General features: G+C 31.3%; 1 protein-coding gene across 2 annotated transcripts in view; it reads right to left on the bottom strand.

Moving 5' to 3' along the window:
• Positions 1–13957: 13957 nt before the first annotated feature.
• The window catches only part of exp (expansion), a 165718-nt gene continuing 154668 nt past the window's right edge, over positions 13958–25007 (bottom strand). For both annotated transcript variants that reach the window (XM_015508112.2, XM_015508113.2), the window contains exons 9-10: positions 19560–19796; positions 13958–15935 (exon numbers count right to left, since the gene is read on the bottom strand). In XM_015508112.2, coding sequence (XP_015363598.1) covers positions 15820–15935; positions 19560–19796 — 353 coding nt within the window. In that variant the 3' untranslated portion in view covers positions 13958–15819. The remainder of the gene's footprint in view (positions 15936–19559; positions 19797–25007) is intronic.

Raw genomic sequence — 25007 nt, 5'->3', positions numbered from 1 at the left:
GTCAATCGTGGTAATCAACATCGTCGTTTACCATCAATAACTATAATATTAAATATATATATCTGCCTATATTATACGATTGTACGAATAACGAAAACTTAAAAACCGATGAGCGTTGGTGTCGTCGTTAATTTTATCACGTGATAAAATATGCAATAATCGCGTAATGTGTTATATGGCTTATATATTACCTACTTATATTATTATATATGGATCGTAAAGGGAGAGGAAAAACGCTATGTCGCTATCGTTAATCACTATATCACTATATCATTTAAATAATTAACTATAAACCACTGCAGTATATTATTTTGCAGACAAGTGGTTTGGAGGCCAATATAACACCATAGTACAAACGCTACAGTCTACGACACTACAACTGTTATAATTGCCAGTGGTGTGTTATTTATTTATTTATTTTTTTTTTTTTTATGAGAAGTAGGTGGGAGGCAAAAGTCCAAATAATTTACGACATCAGTATTATAGAGTCTATAATAAGAAAAGTTAACAGGGAAACTTTGGTACTTTTTGGTAGGGGGAAATTTCCCTCTCCCTAAAGAGAGAAATTGTTTTAATTCATCATTAGGTATTTAGGTCCTTAAAGAGTAAAGGTCCTTGGATCTGAGGACTCACATTTGAATCATTTCCAGTGACCACATATTCAAAATTTTATTTTTTTTTTGGCTGACGTTGAATTGAGTCCCGCAAATATTTTTGGGTTATCGGAGTTGAGTCCGACCGATATTGTTAGGTTATTCGAGTTGATTCCCTCAAAAAATGTGTGTTTGCTAAGTTTGCTTAAACTAATTTTTTTTAAAAATAATAATAGTTATGTACCATAAAACAATTTTTTTTAAATTAATAATAGCATACGAATCTTTATAGAAACCGGGATTCGTAAAAATTTGAGTAAAAAATTTAGGACAGCTCTTAAACGTCCCGTCAATATATATATATCACACAAAACATCTAAATTTATTTTTGTTGAAAAATCTAATATCGAATTTTCGAAATCATTCAAAAATATAAAGTGTTCATCTTTATTTGTCATAATATTCATCGATTTCAATTTTTCAAACTCCATTTTTCACTGGTAATAATTTAATGTAAGGTTATTTAAAAGTAAATATTGTGTGTTCACGAATTAATCGACACGACTGATTGTGAATATCCGTTGTCGTTGCATATCCGATACTACGCTATAATATGATGTGCAAAGTTCAAGGTCGCCACCGGTAGATAGTTATAACATTTTATCTATACGGACTCAATTCAAAGATATTAAGATAATAAGCTGGACTCAATTCAAACACATAAAAGTAGCACGGACTCAATTCAATATCACCGTTTTTTTACACCAAATAGGTACCTAAGTAATTTTGTTTAAAATTATTCAAAAAATAATACAATGCATGCCATGATTTCAGTCCCGCTTAATTAACCCTCAAATTTGTACCTATAACTTCTGTGACGTGGAAAGGTCCTTTAGTCACTACAAGAATGTATTGCAACTCAATCAACGTAAATTTACTTTAAAAAACTTGGGAAATCATTGTTTTGTTGACAACAGTGATTGTAATATTGAATAAGTAGTAATATAAATAGTAATTATACACCTACATATAGATTTAAGTTTATAATAACAATTATTTTTTATAATACATCTTACATTTTTAATTATATATTTGGATAAAATAGAATAAAAATATATATATACACATTTTCGAGTTATAAATACATATAAATCCGCACCCTAGTTATAATATTATATAAGTATTATGTATTGTGAAAACATTAGAAGGGCAGCCTTATCACTTCGGGAAAGCATAACTTGGCAAGTAAGCGAATTTAGTTTATATGACTTTCTGCTGCGTAAAAAGTTGAAAAAAGATTATGCAAGCAAATATTATTTACTCAACTTAGACTGAAAATATAAATACTCGACAATGGTATAGGTATAAATATATTTTTATTGTACGAATTGTTTATTGCCGTTTCCATAATACAAAACAAAAACAATTAGGAACGTTGACGCAGCGCAATTACGAGATTTTCATTTATATAGTCTTTACGTCCATCAATGTAACTTAAACACTATTTGCATTTGCTCGAATACAATCAATTCGAATGATTTAAATTACTTCTGAAATGTCAGTCATATTTTATTTATATCTACGTACCAACGCGATTAAATAGAGACGGACTCAACAATAATAAAAATACTACTCGAGGTAAAATTTAATCGAAGTTATACTTATATGCATATAGGCATATACTTGTATAATATATAGCAGCTGAATTCCAATTACCTACTATAATAATCACAATGCTAGGGCAAACGCAAAGTAACTACAAATGAATATATTATAATTTCAATATATTGTGGAAACCAATAAATCGTGGATAACGATTATTTGATTATTATTATTTTTATTTTGTTTTATAGTCTGTTTGTTTGCTCGTTAACTCTAGGCGTGTTTAAAATACACACTCTCACACACACACACACACACACACACACACACACACACACACACACACACACACACACACACACACACACACACACACACACACACACACACACACACACACACACACACACACATATACATATATTTGTATAGGAGTTCGAACGCGTCTTAGTAGTTTTTGGAGCTTGAAATAACGCCGTTAAACGTGACTGCGACGTTTTTCCATAGACGGATATAAATTTAATATATTTTTTTTTAAATGTAGGTACACATAATTATATTTGTCTATTTTATGCGCTGTTTACACACTGTATATTCGCATTATTTCCGCCTACGGTTTGCAGTGTATATATATGATATGTATTGCACGTTGCTATTGTTATACATGTATATTGGCTGATTTCGTTTTCGAAATCGCCAACTTACGACCGAGTGTTTTGCACGCACATTTTCGTCGTGTCATCTCGTCCGCCGCACACTGCTGCAAATAATTTCCCGATTTTTACTTTATTTATTTTTTTTTTACTATTGCTCCCGCAGCTGTCAATTTTCGTTTTCGGGTGGTTACAACTGTACGGCAATAAGTGTTAACGGTTTTAGTTTCGGTTATGGTTATAACACGAATTTACCGCGATATAGTAGTTATTATACAATAACGTGCAGCGGCAGCGGGACTCTGCAGCACGTTCGCTGTAAAGTGGCGCAATCGGAACGGTTTGAGTGAAAGGGGTTTCCGTCGACATATCGAAAATATATGGTGATAAGTTTAAAGCCTCCGGGAAGCTGCAAGCATCTGAAGGTCACTGAAACCGAAATCGGGTGACTGTGTGACGTGAGAAAAATAATTGACTACGAAAGTGTATTTTTTTCGAGGGATTCTACTTTGCAGTTTGCGGTATACTCGACCGAAATACCAAGATCTAATACTCTTTTATGTTGTAATATTATATTATTATACCTACATACTGGATCTTTGTCAGAAGACACTCTCATTGTTATTTTTCCTTTGATGACACACGCGGAAGTATTCAATACCTTATTTTTAACATTTTTTAAGTATAAGTGCTTGACCTGTTGATTTCTATTTCCATTTTATAGTTTGTATAATAGTAATTGTCCAAGTACATTTTATTAAGTAATAGACTAAAAAAATTATATTACATTGCATAAAAATCTAAGTAGTAATAATTTAAAAAAAAAAAAACAACAAAATTTTATATCAGTGTTAGAGTAATTACAGTATAAGTATTAAGTATAAATGGCGGTTAATATTACGTAATAAGTAAAAACAGACACAATATACAGAGAATCACTATAATAATGTATTTTATATTGAAAAACAAGTGTTAATAACAAAAATAAATAGATTTTAAGGTATCACAATAGGAAGTAAACAAAATTATCGCCAAGAGGCATATATTTACCATTAAAATGATAGTTTTTAACAGGATGATTATTTGAGTACCTATACTCACATTATTATATCCATTTATTGTTACTTTAATGAATTTTAACCGTATTTACAGTAAATGTCTGCAATTATGATGATATTGCACTTGTAATTTATTGGCAATTACATACCCGACGTCCTCTTCACTCGAACACCGATACATTTATTATATACCGTTGAAGGTTGAACTTACACCGGTGCAGACCACTCAGTCATAGCTGAAACATAAGCATGAGTGCTTAATATACGAACGTAAAAATATTATTTTTATAAATAGTACCTATGTATAGCGGAGATATACCTGCCCAAACAACATGTTTCATGTTGATATATATTATACGCCTCACACAATAGTTGTAATAATACTATTGTTAAAAAAAAAACTCCTGAAATGCATTTCAAATAGGTATTTAAATACATTAATAAAATGCACATGTAATAAATCCCAACTTATCGATCATGCTAGGTTTTTAGAGCAGTAATTCGTATATTCGTAAACGTACCTATTTTCTTTAACACGGTTGAATTAGAAAATGCCTTGATACACGAAATTACTATGCATTAAGGTCTAAAGCTTAAATAATAAGTTACTTTAATTTATTTAGACTCTAAACAAGTTAAAGTAACTGAATTTTTCAAATAATTTCGAATAATAATATCTACAATTAATATTTGCGTTAAAATAATAGAAATATAAAAATATCATTAATTATAAATATTATTTAAATAATAAAATATGTAATTATTAATTTTTCCGAGAATTTACCCACCTCCCCCCTTCCCTTCTGAATAGCAGAAAAAAATTACGACGACCGAGTATGTCCGGAATTCAGAGATTTCACTGTATTTAAGTAAGTATTTTTGTTTTGTTTGTATTTATACAACCAAAACGATTTAATGTATTTTTTGTGACCTTCAGCTGCACCAAAAAAATGTGTAAATCTGTATTTATGGTTTATTTTGTATTTTAGTTTAAATAATGTTCTTGAAAAATGCATCAACTACATTGTGAGCTGAGGACATGGGATTTTTTTAATTATTCCACGTAATATATACATAATTTGCTAGAAAATATTACCTTTACATCACAAATACTACAGAAGAAAATAAAATTGTTCAGATAACAGTGATACATTTGCAATTGAGTATAAATATAAAGTCACTGAAAAATTCCTAATTGAGTTTAGCACAGTTGAAATTTAATTTTAAAAAAAAATCCATAAAATAACAATATTTATAGGTATTTAAAATATAAGTACCTAATAAAAGTATAAGGTCGTTAATACACCAAATGCGTCTTTAAATCTTAATAATAAGCAATAGCAGTGTCGTATGCAGGATTTTTAATAAAGAGGGGAGGGTTGAAAATGAAAATCCATCCAATGATATTCGGATTGTTGATAATATAATTTATATTTATAGACTATGGTTGTAATAATTAGGATATCACACGGTTTAAGATAATAAATCATGGTAAATATAAAAAAGAAAATAATAATAAATAATATGGTCAATAGCATGGGGGCTTCAGACCATTAGCCTCCACCCCTGAGTACGCCACTGCAGAGTAATAACATGATATTACATTGGGTTATTTATAAATATATAATTATTAAATTTTTTTAGACAAATAAGAAAGATGTCTATCGTTCTATCGTTTTTCTTTAAGTGATGTGTTATTAATTTATTATCTATTAACGTTTTCTACGTAGTTTTTCAAAGCCTATAAAGAAATAAATAATATGTATATTATAGAAATACTAAATTATTTATTATCAGCGTGAAGTCGTCTCTAATATAGTGACGATTATTACACAAACAACAATAATAATATAATTGATAGCTTTCTACATTTCTCGGTACAATATTTTAATACAATATTAATACGTATAATGTAAACACCTTAAACTTCACTACGCCGTTCTACTTTGCCCGATTCACGTTGAGTGTGTAATACTAACGTTTAACGGTCGTATATAGCATTAGTATAGCTCGTTCCTATTACAGCAACGGACATTTTTGATACAACAAACGGACACTATTGATATGTATTTACAGTAGTAGAATAAGCCTCCATAGTCCATAATATTAAACAAACACGTATTATATTATTATTATAAAAATTCGTACTACATCGAGGATGTGCGAAAAAACTATATTTTCCTCACTTGTCGACATTTTTTAAACGTCACTTTTTTGAGCTGACAAAAAACGTGTTTGCATTTGCGGGTTCCAACGGTATTTCTCTAATCTCAATTTTTTGCGTTACATTGTGGCTATTTACTATATTCAATAAACTTAATTACAATTTACATAAAAGTACGGATTATATATTTGTCGAATTTCCACTTCGGCCCCATCAAAATCGAATGAGTTGTTTTAATAAAAACGGAGTAATGATGCCAGATGTGAAGTTGGCAGTACAGCTGAGATATTAATCTCAGAAGTAATTCAACAAATTTCCCAACAATGTTTAACTAGTCTATTTTGATATTTTGTAAAGTTCTACCAACAATACAATGACAATTTCATGCCGTTTATCGAATTCACGAAACTATTATAAATATTAGTGAAACGAATAACGAATAATTGTGTGAATCCAACGTCCATTAACCATTTGTGTCATATTTGTCAAGTATACGACAGATTTAGCCGTTCTGTACATCCAGGATCACATGGTTTATTTTTCGTGATCAGTTTAGATGAATCATCCTACACTGAGGAAAAATTGAACACTGCATAAATTCTGCTCATCATTAAAATACGTAAATAATAACTTTTGATAATTTCATGTTATACACTCGTTAATGATTCATTTTACGTTTTTCTTTGTTCAGATGTAGTATACCTTTGTCTCGATAATTTATCAAATTAAATTTGCACTTTGTTGATCAAAAAAATACATGACTTACCCACTGCATTATTTGATGTTTTAACAGCCTGCCATCTAACCTAACCATCTCCAGTTCAGAATGCTGTTCTCAACATTTAAACGTTTTTATTTTATTATTATTATTTTTTTTTTTAACTTATGCGCATTGAAACAAAATATACCCCCTACCCCTTACCCCTATCCACCTTAAAAACTCGATCCCTGTCGCTACGATATCAAACATCACTCCTCTGGCACAAAACTTGCCGTTACTTTAGGTACGATATTCATATTACTGGCTGTTTTGATATAGATATACGACAAAAATCGAAACATTTATTTTAGATTACCACAAGGTGACGTATAGGACAGCATTTATATTACGTATGTAGTTATTATTATACCACAGTTGCGGTAATCGGACGGCGACCACACTCGTTCCTATAGCAGTGTAATAATATATATAATACTGTGTGTGTGCCATTTAAGTATACATACATACATTATAATTACTGCGGTCAAAAAACGACAAGTCTTCGATGACGGGTCGCAATCTTTTCATTATTTTATTTATTTATTTATTTCCGTCGTCGGACTCCCACACGCACACGTTGAGGTGAATGGCTTATATCTACACAAGTTCAATATAATAATATTCTGCTGCGTCCCGTCTTTTATTTACACACGTAGGTACAACTAAATATCTCAAACAGATAACTTTTATTGAAACTATACCTACGTTTCGATATGTGCGATAACTCGCCTATAATAAGATTTCCGTGAAGAAGATCCATATTATTTTTTTTTTTTTTTAATCGGAAAACCACTCGGGAATACGATCGATTATAATATTATAGTTGTGATATTAAATCATTGATAATTGATACAAGACTACAGTAATATATAAGACGTTCATAAAACATGTAATATATATGTATATATTGCAGATAGATATACTCGAGAAGCGATAAATAATTATTGTGCAAAATATTTAAATATAAATAATATTAAATATTATGGTTTTGTATCGGAAGTGACTGCGTCTGCGATCAAAGTATAATACAAAAAATAATATCGTATATAGTATATTTACATATTATTATTGTATCCACACGATTACACACACATTATAATATGCGCATGATTGGCGTACGTCGACCCCCCCGTGACAATAAAACATACGCGTGCGCTTCTATTACACTATAATAATAATAACAATAATAAATGACCGTATAGATAGGTATTTGTAATATTATGGATATTTTTTTCATATATACCTAGTATTTTCGTTTTTTCAGACACGATTTGTTATTATTATTATTATCATTTATCAATAATCCATAATTTTGTATGGACATTAAACTGCAGCCGGTGAATAAAAATGTGATTTTTTTTTGAGGATTTAAATTGTTAGAAACATATTTTCATGACCATATACATATTTTGCCCATCTCTTTGATATTGAAATAAATCATTTTCAAATAATTCGAAAAATTTGAAATCAATGATTATGTAAGATTAAGACACATAAAGTCAAAATGATCGCTATTATTGAGTTCATATCATTATAATTTATATTCACTGACACCACCACTTATATGCCTGAAGTTCTACCAGGAAACTGTTTTACTTTTAGTTAATGTTAAAGACGCATATTCATTCGATGATCAACATAGGCGCAAATAAGGGGAACTGGGGAGTTATACCAATTAAAATTTGTATAGCCCCCCAAAAAACTTAAGTTATTATAAATAAATCACATTATAAGTGTCAATATAAACCTGAGCTTCAGCCCCCCTCCAAGTCTCGAATACTATTTGTGCTTATGATGATCAACATTCTGCAGAGTTAAAAGTATTTTTTCTTAATCATGGAATAAAATTTAAGAAAAAATCAATTAAAAAATTTAAAAAAATTTCAAATTTAATCTTAAGGTGTTCGAGTGTAAAATGTATTATTTATGGTGATGGACTTGTGACCTAGTTGTAATGTTCTATAAACGACAAAAACCCGTATATAATTCTATATAACGATTACACGGATAAACGCATATGTTTCTCTTTCAGTTTTGATTTGCGGAACTCCGTTTCCATGAATCAGTCACAACAATACGTATACTCGTATATAGTACCTACTATACCTACCTTCATGTTTATATATATAGAATGGTTCTGTGAAACAGTTTTGGATCAGCTGACCAATAAATTTTGTGAAACATGCTGGTAGCTCAGTATGTACCTGTATATAATATGTGGGTGTACAGAATATGATTCATCGAGTATGTTTCATCACCTCCCACCTTATTGTCCTTCGACTACAATTTATTAATTTATTCAAATTCTGATTTTTGGTACATTTAAATTAAGGGCCATATTATTTTAAAACACTTAAATATATCAGACCATTTGTCCATTTAAGGGATGTCCCTGTGGTGATATCAACTTTTTTTCAAATAATAATCATCCTTTTTTTTATAATGGGTTTGGTATATTTGGGAGTCTATGATTTTAGGTCTTATGAAATTTTAGTAATTATAATTATTATACTAATTTTATAATTAGTAGTTAGCTAAGTCTTTATAATTGATACGTTTTAATAACTCAGAAACAATTACTCGTTCAAATTTTAATTTTGATACGACAATAATTTAAAATAAATATCATTATTATTTACAGTAGCAATTAAGGTTGGTTCTCTTATGAAAATAAGAAGTTTGTATCGTTACAGGGCATTCTTTAAATGATATGAAATATCTTAATAATTTAAAATACTGTTCTTAAGTAAAATTAAAAATTATTTAATTTTTTAAGAAAAATAGAGTTACTGCTGTACAGGGGTAAATATGAGTACCACGATATTTGATGAATATTATTAATATTATAATACCATATTATGATCGTATGTTTTAAGACCAGATAAATATATATTTTTTTTTTTGTAAACAATGCGCAACTATAGTACGTTATAACTACAATTGTTTGTGTGTGTGTGTGTGTGTGTGTGTGTGTGTGTACGATGGAAACGCGTCGCGGTCATTGACGTTTTTTTCTTTTTAATCCGATCGCACTCCTCTATCATACGACCGTCAAATATATTGCGAATTCAATTGGCACAAAAACTATTCGCAGCTTTCCAAATAATTCTGTTTAAAAAAAATGCAATACGTCACATCATTCGGTTGATGATTCTTTTATAAATGTGGAAAACTAATTTTCTCTTAAAGTGTTAACTGTTAACGTGTTTTTGAAAACATTTCGAACTATATATATAATTTAAAAATTGAATACTACGAACACTTAGAAATCATACAAAAACATATCCAATAATGTTAATACACTTTCCTAGATACTGAAAATTGTCTGATAAAAGAATTACGCACATGTGTTATTATAATACTTGTTCATAATGTGATGGTTTTTATTTTTCTGTACATCAAAAAAACATAATAGTTCTTACTCATATATCTACCATTATGACATTATTTGATTTATAAAATATTAAAAACTTACTTCTGTATCCCTTAATTTAGATGATTATTGTCAGGAAAACTTTAAATAATAAAAAACATTTTAAAAAAAATTACAATACTTATATTATATAAGTGGTAAAAATTACTGAAAAATTCAAATAAACAAACGAAAACTGTTAACACAATACAATGAATAATAATTATATTACAATAATTACCTCCAACTATTTACTTATTTTAGTGTTTAATATTATTTATTTATATTATTTTAATGTGCCATACTCAGTGGTCTCAAATTAATTCGGATGAAGGAAAAAAATAGGTGCAATAAAACTAATTGCTGAAGACATACATAGAATATCTATGAATCAAGGGTGTATAGTCTGTTTAATGTCTATTATATAACCATTGATATCAACTATTAGTGTCCAGACAACCATCATGTATATCGTAAAATTAATAATTATTTATAATGGCAAGGAATTACGAAATTTATATCATGATGCATTAATCGTAGTCGGGTATTACCGATCGGCAGAGATTTTAACAGCCACTCGACTAACTATTTGATCTTATAGGTAGCGCTATGATATCGTTTTAGGCGATTTGTGGCGGAAAGGAAAAATTCACAAGTTTTGAAATTGTCTCACTATCACTGCTTGTTCGCAAATCATTGCGGTAGCCTAAGGGGTTCCCAACTAAGGTGCCGAGAAATTAAATTGAGGATGCCGCAAAATTATTAGTATACTATATTGAGTATACAGTAATTTATTATAGAGTGTAGGTCATAGAGTGCCTCTGGATTTGTAGGACACAACTAAGGGTACCGTGAGTCAAAAAACGTTAGGAACCACTGCCGTAGTCAAAAGGAGCATGAGTTTCCCAAAAATTATCTAAATGGTTTTGCGCCTTATTATCCGTAGAAAAATTGAAATAATTAGTAATAAAATTATAAAATAATAATAATAATAAAACGATCACTCTTCAACCCCAAAAAAAATCAATTTCAGGCATCAGGTCCTGTCTCCAGTGATTGTCACTCGAATTCACCTCTCAATGCACAATTTATAAATATAATACCTAATAAACGTTCAGGATTTTTTGAATTTGCTTGTCTTTTGTGGTGACTGTAGACTATTCTAGGTAACATGTAATTTTGTATTGTGCAATGCTGAAATTAAATACAAAATGTGACTGCATATTTTTGCGCATTTCATTATAATTTACAAAAATGGCATGATGCGAAAATTTATGAATTTTTAATTTTCCACTAATAATAGCGTACATCACACAGTTTTGAATGAGCGTCTATTGCAAAAAATGTCAAATATAGTCTTCTTATTGTCTTGAGTTATCGCTCTAAATTCTAAAAGGTACTATGTTTTATAATATTTGTTTTAAATGATTTGTTTTTATAACCTCAATTTTTAATCATAACGACTCTTGCTCGTAAATATATATATATTTTTAGCATAAAATACAATTGCGATGGCTAAGATGATGAGTGCACGAGTTGCCATGCGATAACCATAAGTTTTTTAGTAAATTATTTTGTGAACATAATAGACCCACAAGTATTTGCCTGCAATCTATACGCTCATCAAATAGCGCATGCGTGTTGCATGTCACAACAGATCGTCGTGGGTTGTAAAAAGGTAAAAAAAAAAATTATATTAATAATAATATCCACAAAATTCGAAATGCTCGTCCGCAGAAAACCCACTTGTTTAAGGTCATACTTTTTTTTTCAACTCCTACTACAAACTCGTTTTTTTTCACGGCAGTATACGACTGTGTATGTATATATAGTTTTACCGTGAAAAAATATGACCATCTAATCTAAGTACCACGCCACTCTGTATGTCATACACCTTCACGACGATACACGTGAATATTTGCATAATATAATAATTACCTATATTATGTAGATATATATTATTATATCGTCTCATTGTGATAAAACAGTTCCGGGCAGTCAGTAATTATTATTGTCACGGGATGACATTATACAATAAATTATATTTTACGTGCGCATACGAGTATATATTATATATAAAAAAATAGGAAAAAACATAATATGATATGATATTATTATAGCCGATGGACATAAACTACTATAAAACTATAAACTCGCGAAAATCAATAATAATCATGTGCATGCATGATATTTTTCACAGTAAAAAAATCACATTTCACCCACGCTAGATCAATTTTTTGACTCAGCGACAGGTAACACATAGCATTATAGCATATCATTTACAAATTAATTATAATATAATACATACATGATATTCTATACCATACATTATGTGTGTGTGTGGTGATCGTCGCAGTGCAGTTATCATATTCAACACGTGTATAGTCAATGAAAATATATATTATTCTTCGGCCGATGATCGATAACGATGACGATGATCTGTAATCGTCTCGACTCAAGGTTCTTCTAACTGATTATTATTTGAGTAGGTTTGGGCGTATCGCATCATATAACATTATGTATTATTATTGCTATTACTATTACGCGCGCGTACGACGAGGAATTCGTGTTAAAAATAAATTCAACACTGAAACGTACTAAGCTAGCGTTCATACTTGCGAGAACATTTTTTTTTTTCACTGTGACATAACCCTCCTCTCGCCGTACGGGTCGATGACGACGAGGGTAGTCTCGCAAGACGACGGAAAACGGCAACCATTTGTTTTTTTTTTTTTTTGCCGACGAGCATATCGTCGCGTACACGACATTACATACAATATGCTGCCATTTATCATATTATTATTGTTACGTTTATATTATTGTCGTCATTATCGCCATCCTTATAGGAGGCTTCATAATAGTCGGAGCGACCAGAGCACTGGCAGTGTATACTTTATGTATATAATAAACCCTTTTCGGAATTTAGACTCGTCTCTCGTCTTATACAACAACAACGATATTAACGATAAGCTTTAAGATTTTCTACGGTATACACGTGACACGAAATACCACTAACCATACGACACTCTTGTTGTGGCATGACCGGGGAAGGAATTTCGGGCGGGTGGGTTCGTCTCGGGATTGGCCAGATCTCTCGTGGCTGCATTTATCCATAGAATATAATATAATAATATTCTACACGCTGATTTTTTAAATGGCACTTCGACAATAATCCACAGAGCCATTTAATATATTGTATAATTTATATATAGCTTCATTTTGGACAACACCATTTTTAGCGGAAAACTGGACGAAAAAATGCCTAAGGGTCGACCGCAACAATGACGAACGGGTAAAGACAGATGTTGCTGGAGACAGCGAACACGGAGAGATAGGTGTAAAGGAGTGGTTGAGGCAGCAAAGATCCTGCGTGGACTGAAAAACTGGGAAGGAGATGAATAATACAGCTAAAATATTTCCTGTCCCTCCCATCATCATTTTTATTTTAATACTAAACTAACCATGTAATATGTTTTGTCAAGGTATGTTATGTACACTAGTATGCAGTCATTTTCGAGATTTCTAAATTTGAAAGTGAGGAGACTGGTGACATGCTTAGCCCGCTCACCGAAGGAATTTCAAAGCCAAACTTAGGAACACCATTCGTACACCGTTACAATAAAAACATTTCGATTTTTTCATATTATTGTATATTATTGTTATCATTACTATCGTTAAAACACACATACATAATTATGTAGAAATACAAGACGACTTATATTATAAATATATATTATTATATATAAAATATAGGCGAAAAACATAATAATTATAATTATATATTGCCATGAAAAAATTTGGATTAACATAATATATGCTTAAAAATACTTATACAAACTAAACAATAATAATAATATTATAATTAACTGGTATGTATGCGTATAATAATAATATAATATTGATCGCACATAATCATTGATCGTATAGATTTATATAATATATATATATATATATATATATATATATACGACAACAAGTGTGAGCAACGCAATCGGCGCGTGCGAACTTTATAAGACAGTTATAATAGTTGAATAATAAGCGAATATTAAGATGATAATAATGTATTATTATTATTTTATAAAATACAGTACATCTGTCGCACGCGCCGAACACGCGTAATTATTCGCCATAATAATATAATATAAAATTGAGAGGGAAAAAAGGGCATATTAAATAGGCATATAATGAATAATATATTTATATATTATTATTATAATAATGTCGATAATACTAACAATAATATTATGCGTTAAACCTAAAAAGTCTAATCGTAACGTACCTACATATTATATTATACGAATAGCGCGAGCTTAAAAGATGATATATATATATATATAAAAAAAATAATAATAATAATAAACAACAAAGATAATACATAAATTACTTTTATACGATACGATTTATTTATTTTCATAAAAATTTAATTTAATCTCTTTGTTAGGAATATTAAAAATTGTTTATTTCATTCTATATTATAATATTATTATAATATTATATTGTTCGAAGTATTTTGATTGATTCTACGACTCCCCCACACCAGTCCATGTTTTATTTTTATTTTTATTTAGGTTTTTTTTCTGTTCTCTGTTCGATCTATTTATTTTCACACGGTAAGTTTCAATGAAAAAAAAAAAATCGTATCCTAACTCACCTCTCTCTATACACATCGTCGACGTCGTCGGATGCTGACTGATATACCTAGGTACGACTGAATTTCGCTTTTCTGTTTTTCGCTTTCTACGAACAATAATTATACTACATATATTATTATTATTATCACCGCGATGACGAGGTTTGTTCGACAGTCGGAATAATACGGTGTACACGAAAACTATAACAACAATATACGATATACTTGCAATGTGTGTGTTCAACGACCGTGGGATGATGAACGATCATACACGTCATTGATACACGATTTCCAAAACGATGATATCGACGTGGCGAAGACGATGTTTTAAAGAGATACGATGTATTGAAGTGAAATAATAACTGAAGTATGGTACTGCTGCTATATATACGTAAGAAAAAAGCCCGCGCGAATTATTTTATACTATCGTAAAACTTATATGCATAATATTCACATAATTATAAAAAAATTATCATGATAAAATGTGTGTATACACTGTGGTATTACGGATTTCGTCACGTTTCGTATCGGTGACGGACTAATCAAATAAAATCGATAACGAAAAAAAATCACAAAAATACATATACATACTAAATATTATATATATATAAAAGAAAGAATAGTAAAAAAAAAAATAATAAAAGCTCGTGAAATCGTTTTCTGATACATTATATGTTATAACAATATATAATACAGATGTACGTATTTACTTATTTATATATATGTAGATATGTATATAATATAATATATATATATACATATATAAATCCATCAGTCGAGAAAACAAACGAAAAGGGATCTACTATATTCTAATATTACAATAATGATAATATATATATATATATATTTTTAATCTTCTTTTCTTTTAAAATAATCTAATATCATTTAAACCATCGTCGATGAGAAAAGCATGAACCAATTTCGGTCGCTCCGTCCTGTTCGAATCGTTAGTCCCATTCGCCGACGTACATTGGAGTCCTGTGTCCCGTCGGTATGTAACCTCTGGTGGGTATGGGCAGCCGTCCGTAGATGTGGTTGTACGGCGAATCGAATACTTCGGCGTCTGCAAAACATTAACAGAAAAAAATGTTTGCGTTTAGTACATCAACATCTGCAATGTCCACGTAAGCTAACATATTATACAATAATGGGAAATATTTCATGAAACCGTTGAAGATATTCCTAGCTATGATATACGCATGATATAGTTTATATAATCTTAGTATATATCTAAATATATCTTATTTAAAATACCCAATAGGCATGCATTATGTATTATAGACACAATTTGAGTCTCGAAATATTACAACGACAAAATCTATGGTGTATAGGATGGTTCTTAAAAAGTTTCATCTTAATATTATTTGCGTCGAAGATATGTCAACTAAATAGTTCAATCACATCTATATAGCTAAAGGACGTAGTCTGATCCAATATCGTCAATACATAACTTATGTCCTAACTAATATAATATTATGTACTATAAAGGATACGATTGTGTATTCGTGAGGCAGAATTTTCATTACACATTTTCAATTAATATTGTAGTATTATAATAAGCAAATAGGACAACTCTTTAAACTCTTTCAGTGTATGATTTCCTTTAATTCTCGCTTTTCATTTTTACAAGAAATTCGGTAAAGATTATAAAAATAATAATTTATATAATACAAATTTGGTTAACACTCAAACTGAAGAATACTGACATAGTTTTATGTTCTTATATTATGTTTGCCACACATGCGTTTCACCGGAATTAATAGAAGTCAGTGGACTAATTATTGTTAATTGGACATTTTGCGACAACACAGTTTAGGCGTCGTCGTCGTCGTGTTATTGGGCATGATTAAACTAAACCGGTTATGAGTAAATATAACATAATAATTTAAAAAATAGTATAATAATCATAAATAATAAAATTGTGCAACGCTCGGAGTCGTATATATAATATATAATATGTATTGTCACCGAGCCGTTACATAGAGTCCACCAATGCAGTCGGAAATAACATAACAATATTTTATGTAGGTAATAAACAATATGATATACATACATATTATATATGTATGAATGTATGTAATCGTCTACCTAAACCTACACCGTTAAGTCCAATGCACTCGTAGAAATCCGTTGGCATCACAATAAGTGTTCTAAGGCTGTCATATCATCTATGATACCTAATATTTTTTCCAGTCGAAAAGCATTGAAATCATCCCTTCCTGCAGCTCTGCAGCTGCAGATATTGTTCTGGAATGGTTTTGGTACTTCAGATAAAGTAAGAACAATTTCGCTGTGTTATCCGAACGAAAAGAGCCGTTACTAAACCTCCGAGCAGTGTGATCGTTTATTGTACTGTATATATACACACAATTACACATATATAAGAACCTATATAATATACGGTTCATAGTTAGTACATTATTGAAATTTGATTAAATCTACGTCGTTTGCAATACCGCGGGGAACGATGATACCTTGGTCACGGTTTTCATCGTGGTGGATTTGACGACGACGATCGAGCTCGCGATAATCGATTGTTCCCAATAGTATAATATAGCCGTTTCCGGTGCAATTAAATTTGAATAACGGGGTCAGGATTCATGTCGAAAGCCGTGACGAAAAATCAGCAAAAACAATCAACTTTCATCAAATTTTAATAGTCGTATGTGTAACTATATACATAATATTATATTAATATATGAAAACCGGAAGCTGTGTAAAATGCTTTTACGACCCAGATATACTTGGGATTCACATGAGGTTTTAATTCAAGACCTAACCGTTTTAGAAACGATGCATAATGTATAGTGTGATTTGTCCAACCATGCTATAAACATGACCTTAAAATGTAAATAATGCATATAAAAACTCTATCTTTTGACATTTATTAGAAAACTTATGCAATAAAATATAAGTGCCTTGATATTTTACTTTTTTATTTAAGGAGTGTCCTAGCAGAGGCAATAAAATTACGATTTTTTTTCAAATATGAACCCACGTTTGTTACTATCAATATTGTCAAATATATATACAAAATATTATTATTTATTGTTTTGAAAATTTTGAGTATATAAATTGAAATTCAAACGAATTAGTTGTACAGTTTGAAATTGAATAAATTCATTAGATTAAATAATAAATGGGGTTGAGAAAGCTTTGTGAGTAATCCTGTGTATAATATAATAATACACTATAATCCTTTTACCACGAAATTTATAGCACTCTCAATGAGGTAATATTATTGTACCATTTACAATATACCTAGATATCAGTTATATAATAAAGTAGACGATAGCAGCGGATTTAGAATGAAATATTATTTTTTTTTTTTATTATTATGGAGCACTTACAACCAACAAACGGAAGTATTAATACGGTAAAATTTATATTTCATATTAAACTAAAAATGTGAAAATTAGTTATAAGCAAATTATTGGTTATTAGTTTTATTCTCTTTTGAACATGAAATCGTGCTGATGGGAATTTTTTCATGTAACGAAATCGAATGAAAAGAGTCATTAGAACGGTAAGTTGTTTTAAATATAATCTCACAAGACGAGGCGTCTATACTGTGCTGTAATTGAAGCGCATAACGTAGTGACAGTAAACTTTGTTGGATATTTCGAAAGTATAATTTTATCTGACCGAAAAAAAATGTGTATAATAATTATATAATTATTCGGAATAAACACGAAACACACAACTTGTTTCATATTATTCTAAACAGCACAGTGTAGGAATATTTTAAAAGCATATTTTCAAAAATTGATATCAAATGGCCATTTTAACGAATCTGATCTATTATAAATGTTTTGATAACGCCAATATTCTATTCATTTTTTTTTTTTTTTTTTTATTATTTTTTATTTTTTAGTTAAGAAATAATTTGATGTATTCAATGTACACATAAATATTAAATTGATAAATTAATCTAAAGTGAATAATTGAAAATGTATAATGTTTTTATTTCCGTTCCGCTGTTTCGTTTCTAATTCTAACTATATTTAACAGAAACGTTTAAACCACCAAACACATTAATTAGGTACTCTAACTATAGAAAACGATCGGGTCTATATTAAAAGGGTGTAGAAAGGGCACTTTCCCTCTGGCGCAAACGAAGGTCCGTAATAAATATAAAAATATTTCTATAATAATATAATCATGGTGTGGTAAACGAACGCAATTATAGAAATAACTGTAAACGGCGTTTATAATAATATGGAAAATTGTCGCCAAAATATTTTACTTAATGCTATTTCATTATTATATCTGTACAGCCAGTTGAAAAATGGTCATAAACATGCAGCCGATGCAATAATTATACAATCGAATGAAACGGAAAATGAATAATATTCGGACTCGTTATCATTATCACCGACCGCATAAAATCGAAAATTGAATAAGAGGTAATGATAAAAATCAGTCTTTCTCTCTTCCCCATTCCGGCACACTTCCCTCCATTTTATTAATATAGTCATGGCCTATCCATTCTTATTAATATCTATGACGACATCGCGAGGAACTTTTGACCGCAGTGCCCCCTTACATGCATGTTATTATACTAATCGATTATATTCGATATGATGAGATATCTAGGTATATCCGAGGCGGTTATAGAATTTATGAAATAATTAATAATTAAAATTAAAAATAACGAAATTCCGCTGTAAAACGCATGATTGCTTACCCATTCCGCTGTCGAAGCTGCGCGTGTGCCACATGGCGGGCTGCGTGTGATGATAGTGTGCGGCGGCCAGGTGACCGTTGGACAGGGCCATCGGATTTTGTTGGTACCGAGATGGCGGCACGGCGGTGCTCATCTTCGGGCCGACGGGCACATCTTTGTTGAACTCCTTGGTCTTGCCGTTTGAAGTCTTGACGAAGTTCGGCACTCTGGCTCTCAGTCCGCAGTAGTACGGGTCGTCTGTAAACCGAAAATAAGTTTTTATTAAACGAAAATAATGCAAAGTGGTGGTAAATCGAGTGAGTATTCATTTTTATTGATGTGTTATTTTTCGATTTAAAACGCGCAGCTGAAAATCGTCGACTTAACGTTAGGTAGATACATAAACATAATATATTGGGCCATTAATATGCGAATATAGCTCAACCGTCACGACAATATTTTATATAGGGCCAGATGCATATGTACGCATATCATAGGACAACAATATTTTTAAAAATTAAAATTGGTTTTTTACTGGCTAAAAATGTTTTTATTAGGTATATCGATCATTTGTCTTCTATAGTAGATCATGATGCCAAAATAGAAACCTGTGATTGTGATAAGATCGTAATAAACTATATTGTATACCACCATATACATCAGACATACTCCAACACTGTACGACCGCCTGTATAATTATTGTCTCGTGCAGTGTCGCGATTAAAGTGAATATTTATAAATACGACGGGCGAGGAGTGCTTAAAACATAATAATAATGAATTGATACTAAATGTCAAGGTACGCAGATGCCATTTCGTTTAGTGAAAGTGCATATACGTCAGCCGGTTCTGCGCACACCGAGCCAGCCTTTCACCTAGCTGGTGCAGTTTTATTTTTTCACAAACGTCTAGAATAACTACGTATAATAACAACGTGTAACCGGTAATCCAATTGGATTATGGTAGTGCCAATCGCCCGTTTTGTATATTATTCACATAGTATAATATTATTGTTATACATTTTTTTAAACATGTTTTATTTGAAATTATACAATCTTCAAAATTATTTCCAGTAAGCACTTGTATGTACGAATTATAAAATAATGTTCATAACACGAATGACTATTTGAGAAATCACCCAGCTGTAACACATGAATCTTGAATTTTATTTTGAGTTTACATAGGTATAATTTGTGTACACTTATAAGTCTGCTCTTACACAGGTTTCTCTCAAACCTTGTTCTAAGAAGACCTCTATGTAGTGATATAGTGATGAAAAGAAAAGCGATTTGGGTGATTTTTAATTTGGGAGAGAAATAGTTTGTATGGATTGCAAATACTGCTATTTCTGAGATGGTTAGAGTTCTTAGGACTGAGTGTAAAGTATATGAGTTGAGACATAATATTATAGAGGTAGCCAATTTTCTTTTCTCTGTACCTACACCTAATGAAATCGATTGGAAAGTTTATATTTTTGTATAACATAATTATTAAATTTTAATCAAGCCCCTTCATGAAAATCGTATGGAAATATGAAGATATACAACGTAGTGTATCATTGTAATAGTTACGGTATCGTCATTTAAATTTTGAATTAAAAAAATGTATAAAGGCGAACGGACGTTGGAAAAAATGTAATAGTCAATCTCTCGGTATAAACTTCGCAAGTCGTGACGAAATCAAATCGGTTTGTTCAATATTACCAGGTTATATTAAGTATAGTTGGTAGGTACATTTTGATGGGGAAAAATATAGCAGCTTGTATAATACTGAACACTCTTAAAAATCCAAAAAATAGCATTATAACACAAGTCTCAGCTATTTCACTGTATAAATACAATATAGATAAGTTTGAATCTACGGTGGATCCACAGGTAATATTATTTAACATCGATATCATATAATTGTTGAGCTGTAATAGTTAAACTGAAAGCTAATAAAAAAAAAAAAAAAATATCGACTCTTCGTATATTGTTTTTTTATAAATCATACAAAGTGATCGACCATGCATGCTTACAATCATTTAGTTAGGTACCTATATATATGCATTTGTTTAAATTCTGGATTTTGAAATTGTTAAGGTTTTCGGATTGGTGAAAAAAGAAGGTTCGTTCAAAATGTTTGTCTTAAAAATACCAGGATTAAAAAATTAAATTAAAGATGAAATTATTGGGGTGTAGCATGCTCGGTGGATCACTCTGTACATATAGATCGTTTGCGAGAGGAGCAGTCGAGCGTCTGGCGTGGCAGACGGATATGCGACAGCTGCTGATATCGCATTTAATAATATAGATACCTACATATATTTTAATAATATAATGACGATGCCCACCATGATGACACGACGTATACTAACTGCCTCGTTGCAATTTTTACGTTGAATTAGGTAATCTCGACGAAACGGAATAAAAAGAATATGAAAACCGGGCAAGGCCATCGCCGGATGCAAAGAAATGATAATTATTATTACACAGACGCATTATAATGGGTAATAATAACGATACATTATTAGTTTTGTCTTTTGAAATCATTCAGAAAGCGGTGCTGCGCCGGAGTGACTCTGCCGAGAAACATCGAAAAGTTTTTGCTTATAGCAATAATAGTAAAAACAATTATAAATATAATAATATCAATAACCTCGCGGGATGGGAGATATTCACGATTTATTTTCATTACTCTTGTATTTTACACGACCATTTTTTTTTATTCGGAGCACGAAATTTGTTTGCGTTATTTATGTTTCTTATTATTAACGTGGAAACCGTCTTCATTTTATTTAGGTCACACATATGTTATGTTATACAACTGAAACACCGATAGTAAAATTAACCTTTTCAAAACCGTCGATATATGAATGAGCCAAAATATTATATCAAGATAAATGTAATTGCCTTTAAGAAAAAATAATTGTTACTCATTGTAATGTTACCATAACGTTAGCTAAATAATATTTATATAAATTTAGGCAAACCAAGAAAACTTTTAAGCCTTTTTGTTAATAAAATAAAATAATATTATATTAATGTGTGTTGAATACATTAACTTAATTTTCTAATTACGCATATTATATACTATAATTATGCATAAAAAATGTATAATGTGCATAGCAGATTGATTCCTTTCCCGAACGATTGCACTGGGGTAAAATCGGTTCTGGGACACGGGACTAAATTTATTTTTTTTTTTTTTTATTTAAAATTAAGCCGCAACAACAAAGATTATTGGCTGAAGTTAAATTTAGCATATGGTGATAAAGGAGGGATATTTATATAATTCAAGCTTGGGGTGTGAAGGTGTATTTAGATTAGGTTATATAATTTAGTTAATTTTAAAAAGGTAAATATCTTCTGAATGTTGTCGGGGTCAGGACCAAGAGCTTCGTAAAGATTGTCAGCTAGTTTGAGGTTGACTCTAACAACGTTGTGTTCACGGCAGAAGCATATGATGTGTTTGACTGTAGGTGTTTCGCCGCATGATAGACAAGGTTCGGGATCCGTTTTGGACATTAAGTGTTTGTGGGTTAACCATGTGTGACCGATTCTAAGTCTATTAAGAATTACTTCTTGACGCCTGGTAAGTGGAGTGGTTGGCCATGGGAGAATGCTGGGTTTGATTTCGTTTAGTTTAGTACGTTGGGTTGACCAGGAGTGTTGCCAATTTTTTAGAATGTGATCAGTAATAAAGTGTTTTGAGTCTTGCAGAGTATGTGAGCCGATGATTAGAGAGTGAGGAGATGAGATGGACTGTTTGGCATATGTGTCTGCTATCTCATTTCCAGGTATGCCGATATGACTAGGTATCCATATCATGGAGATATTATGTGCGTTGTTTTGGAGAAATGATATCTGGTTCTGGATTTTTTGTGAAATGCTATTAGGTTGGAAGTAATTTTGGATGCTTGTAAGTGTACTAAGGGAGTCGCTTAGTATAATGGATTTGTTTATTGAGTCCTGTTTTATAATATCTAATGTATGGGAGATAGCCAAGGCTTCGGCCGTGTAGATTGAACAATAGTCAGGGAGCTTGAGCATTCGTCTGGTTTCACCGAATGTAACTGCAGCGCCCACGCCGGCGTCTGTTTTGGATCCATCCGTAAAGAAGAATATGTGGTCTTGGTATCCTTCGAGAATAGCTTGTAGTTCACTTTTATAAATGTTAGGTGTAGTTTCGCTTTTCGGGAGGAAAGATAACTTGAGGTTGATGTCAATGTCCATAGTCCAAGGGGGAGTAGTCGGACATTCATGTTTAATTAAGTCAGAGAATTTGAAATTGGAGTCTCGTAGTTCAGTTCTGAAGCCGTGGTGGATGTCTAGGTTGTTCTGGGCTCGTCTTGCAGATAGAAGCATGATGTTTTTTTTTCTTATGAGATTTAGGGGTGGAGTATAAGAGATGTTGAGCAAACTGGGAATTGGACTCGATCGGAATGCTCCGGAGGCTAGTCTCAGTCCCAGGTTGTGTACGGTGTCAATCATTTTTAAGCTGGATGGTTTAGAATTGAAAAAGAGGAAGGATCCGTATTCTAGCTTGGAAAGAATGAGTGATGTGTATATTTGTTTAAGGGTTGTGGAGTTTGCTCCCCAAGAAGTGTGAGCTAGAGTTTTGAGGATATTCATTCTTAGCATGGTTGCTTTTCGGAGATCTTTAAGGTGTGGGTTCCAGGTATTTTTGCGGTCGAATGTGATTCCTAGTATTTTAATTGATTTTGAGGTTCGTATTGGGATGTCATTCATTCTAATGTCTAATGAAGGATATTTTTTAGATCGGGTGAATGTGATGCACTGAGATTTAAATGGGGAGAAACGGTATCCTGATGTCTCGGACCATGCAGCAAGTGATAATATTGTGTCTTGTAAATATGGTTGTATGCAGGATGAGTTTTTTGCTGAACACCAAATGTTTAGGTCGTCTGCAAAGAGAGAAGATTTTACTGGGAATTTGATTCTTTCGCAGATGTCGTTGATGGCTACGAGGAATAAGGTGACTGAGAGAGTGGATCCTTGTGGTACTCCATTTTCTTGATTGAAGATTGAAGAGAGATGACCGTTAATTTTGACTTGGAAAGATCTGTCTTCTAGGAAATGTTTGACAAAGATCAGTAGGTTACCGTTACATAGGATTTTTTGTAGTTGTTCGATTATCCGGGGGCGCCATGTGGTGTCGTATGCTTTCGCTATGTCGAGGGCAACAAGTCCCAAGGCTTGGTTGGTTTCTAGGGACTTAGTTATGTCTTTTTGGATTTCATGTAGACTGTTGTAAGTGCTCCTGTGTTTGCGGAAGCCATTTTGTTGAGGGGAAAGATAGTGAGTTTTTTCGAGAAACCATCTCAGTCGCGAATCGATGATCTTTTCAAGTATTTTACACATTGTATTGAGGAGAGATATTGGTCTATATCCCTCTGTGCTAAATTTGTCCTTCCCTGGTTTTAAAATCGGGATGACGATGGCGTGTTTCCAAGATTTTGGGATTTGTC

Source organism: Diuraphis noxia, unplaced genomic scaffold (assembly GCF_037042655.1).
Source record: "Diuraphis noxia isolate RWA-SAM2 unplaced genomic scaffold, SU_Dnox_SAM2 contig0002, whole genome shotgun sequence".
Taxonomy (NCBI): domain Eukaryota; kingdom Metazoa; phylum Arthropoda; class Insecta; order Hemiptera; family Aphididae; genus Diuraphis; species Diuraphis noxia.
Note: the sequence above shows the minus strand (reverse complement) of the source record. Positions and strands in the feature narration are given on the sequence as shown.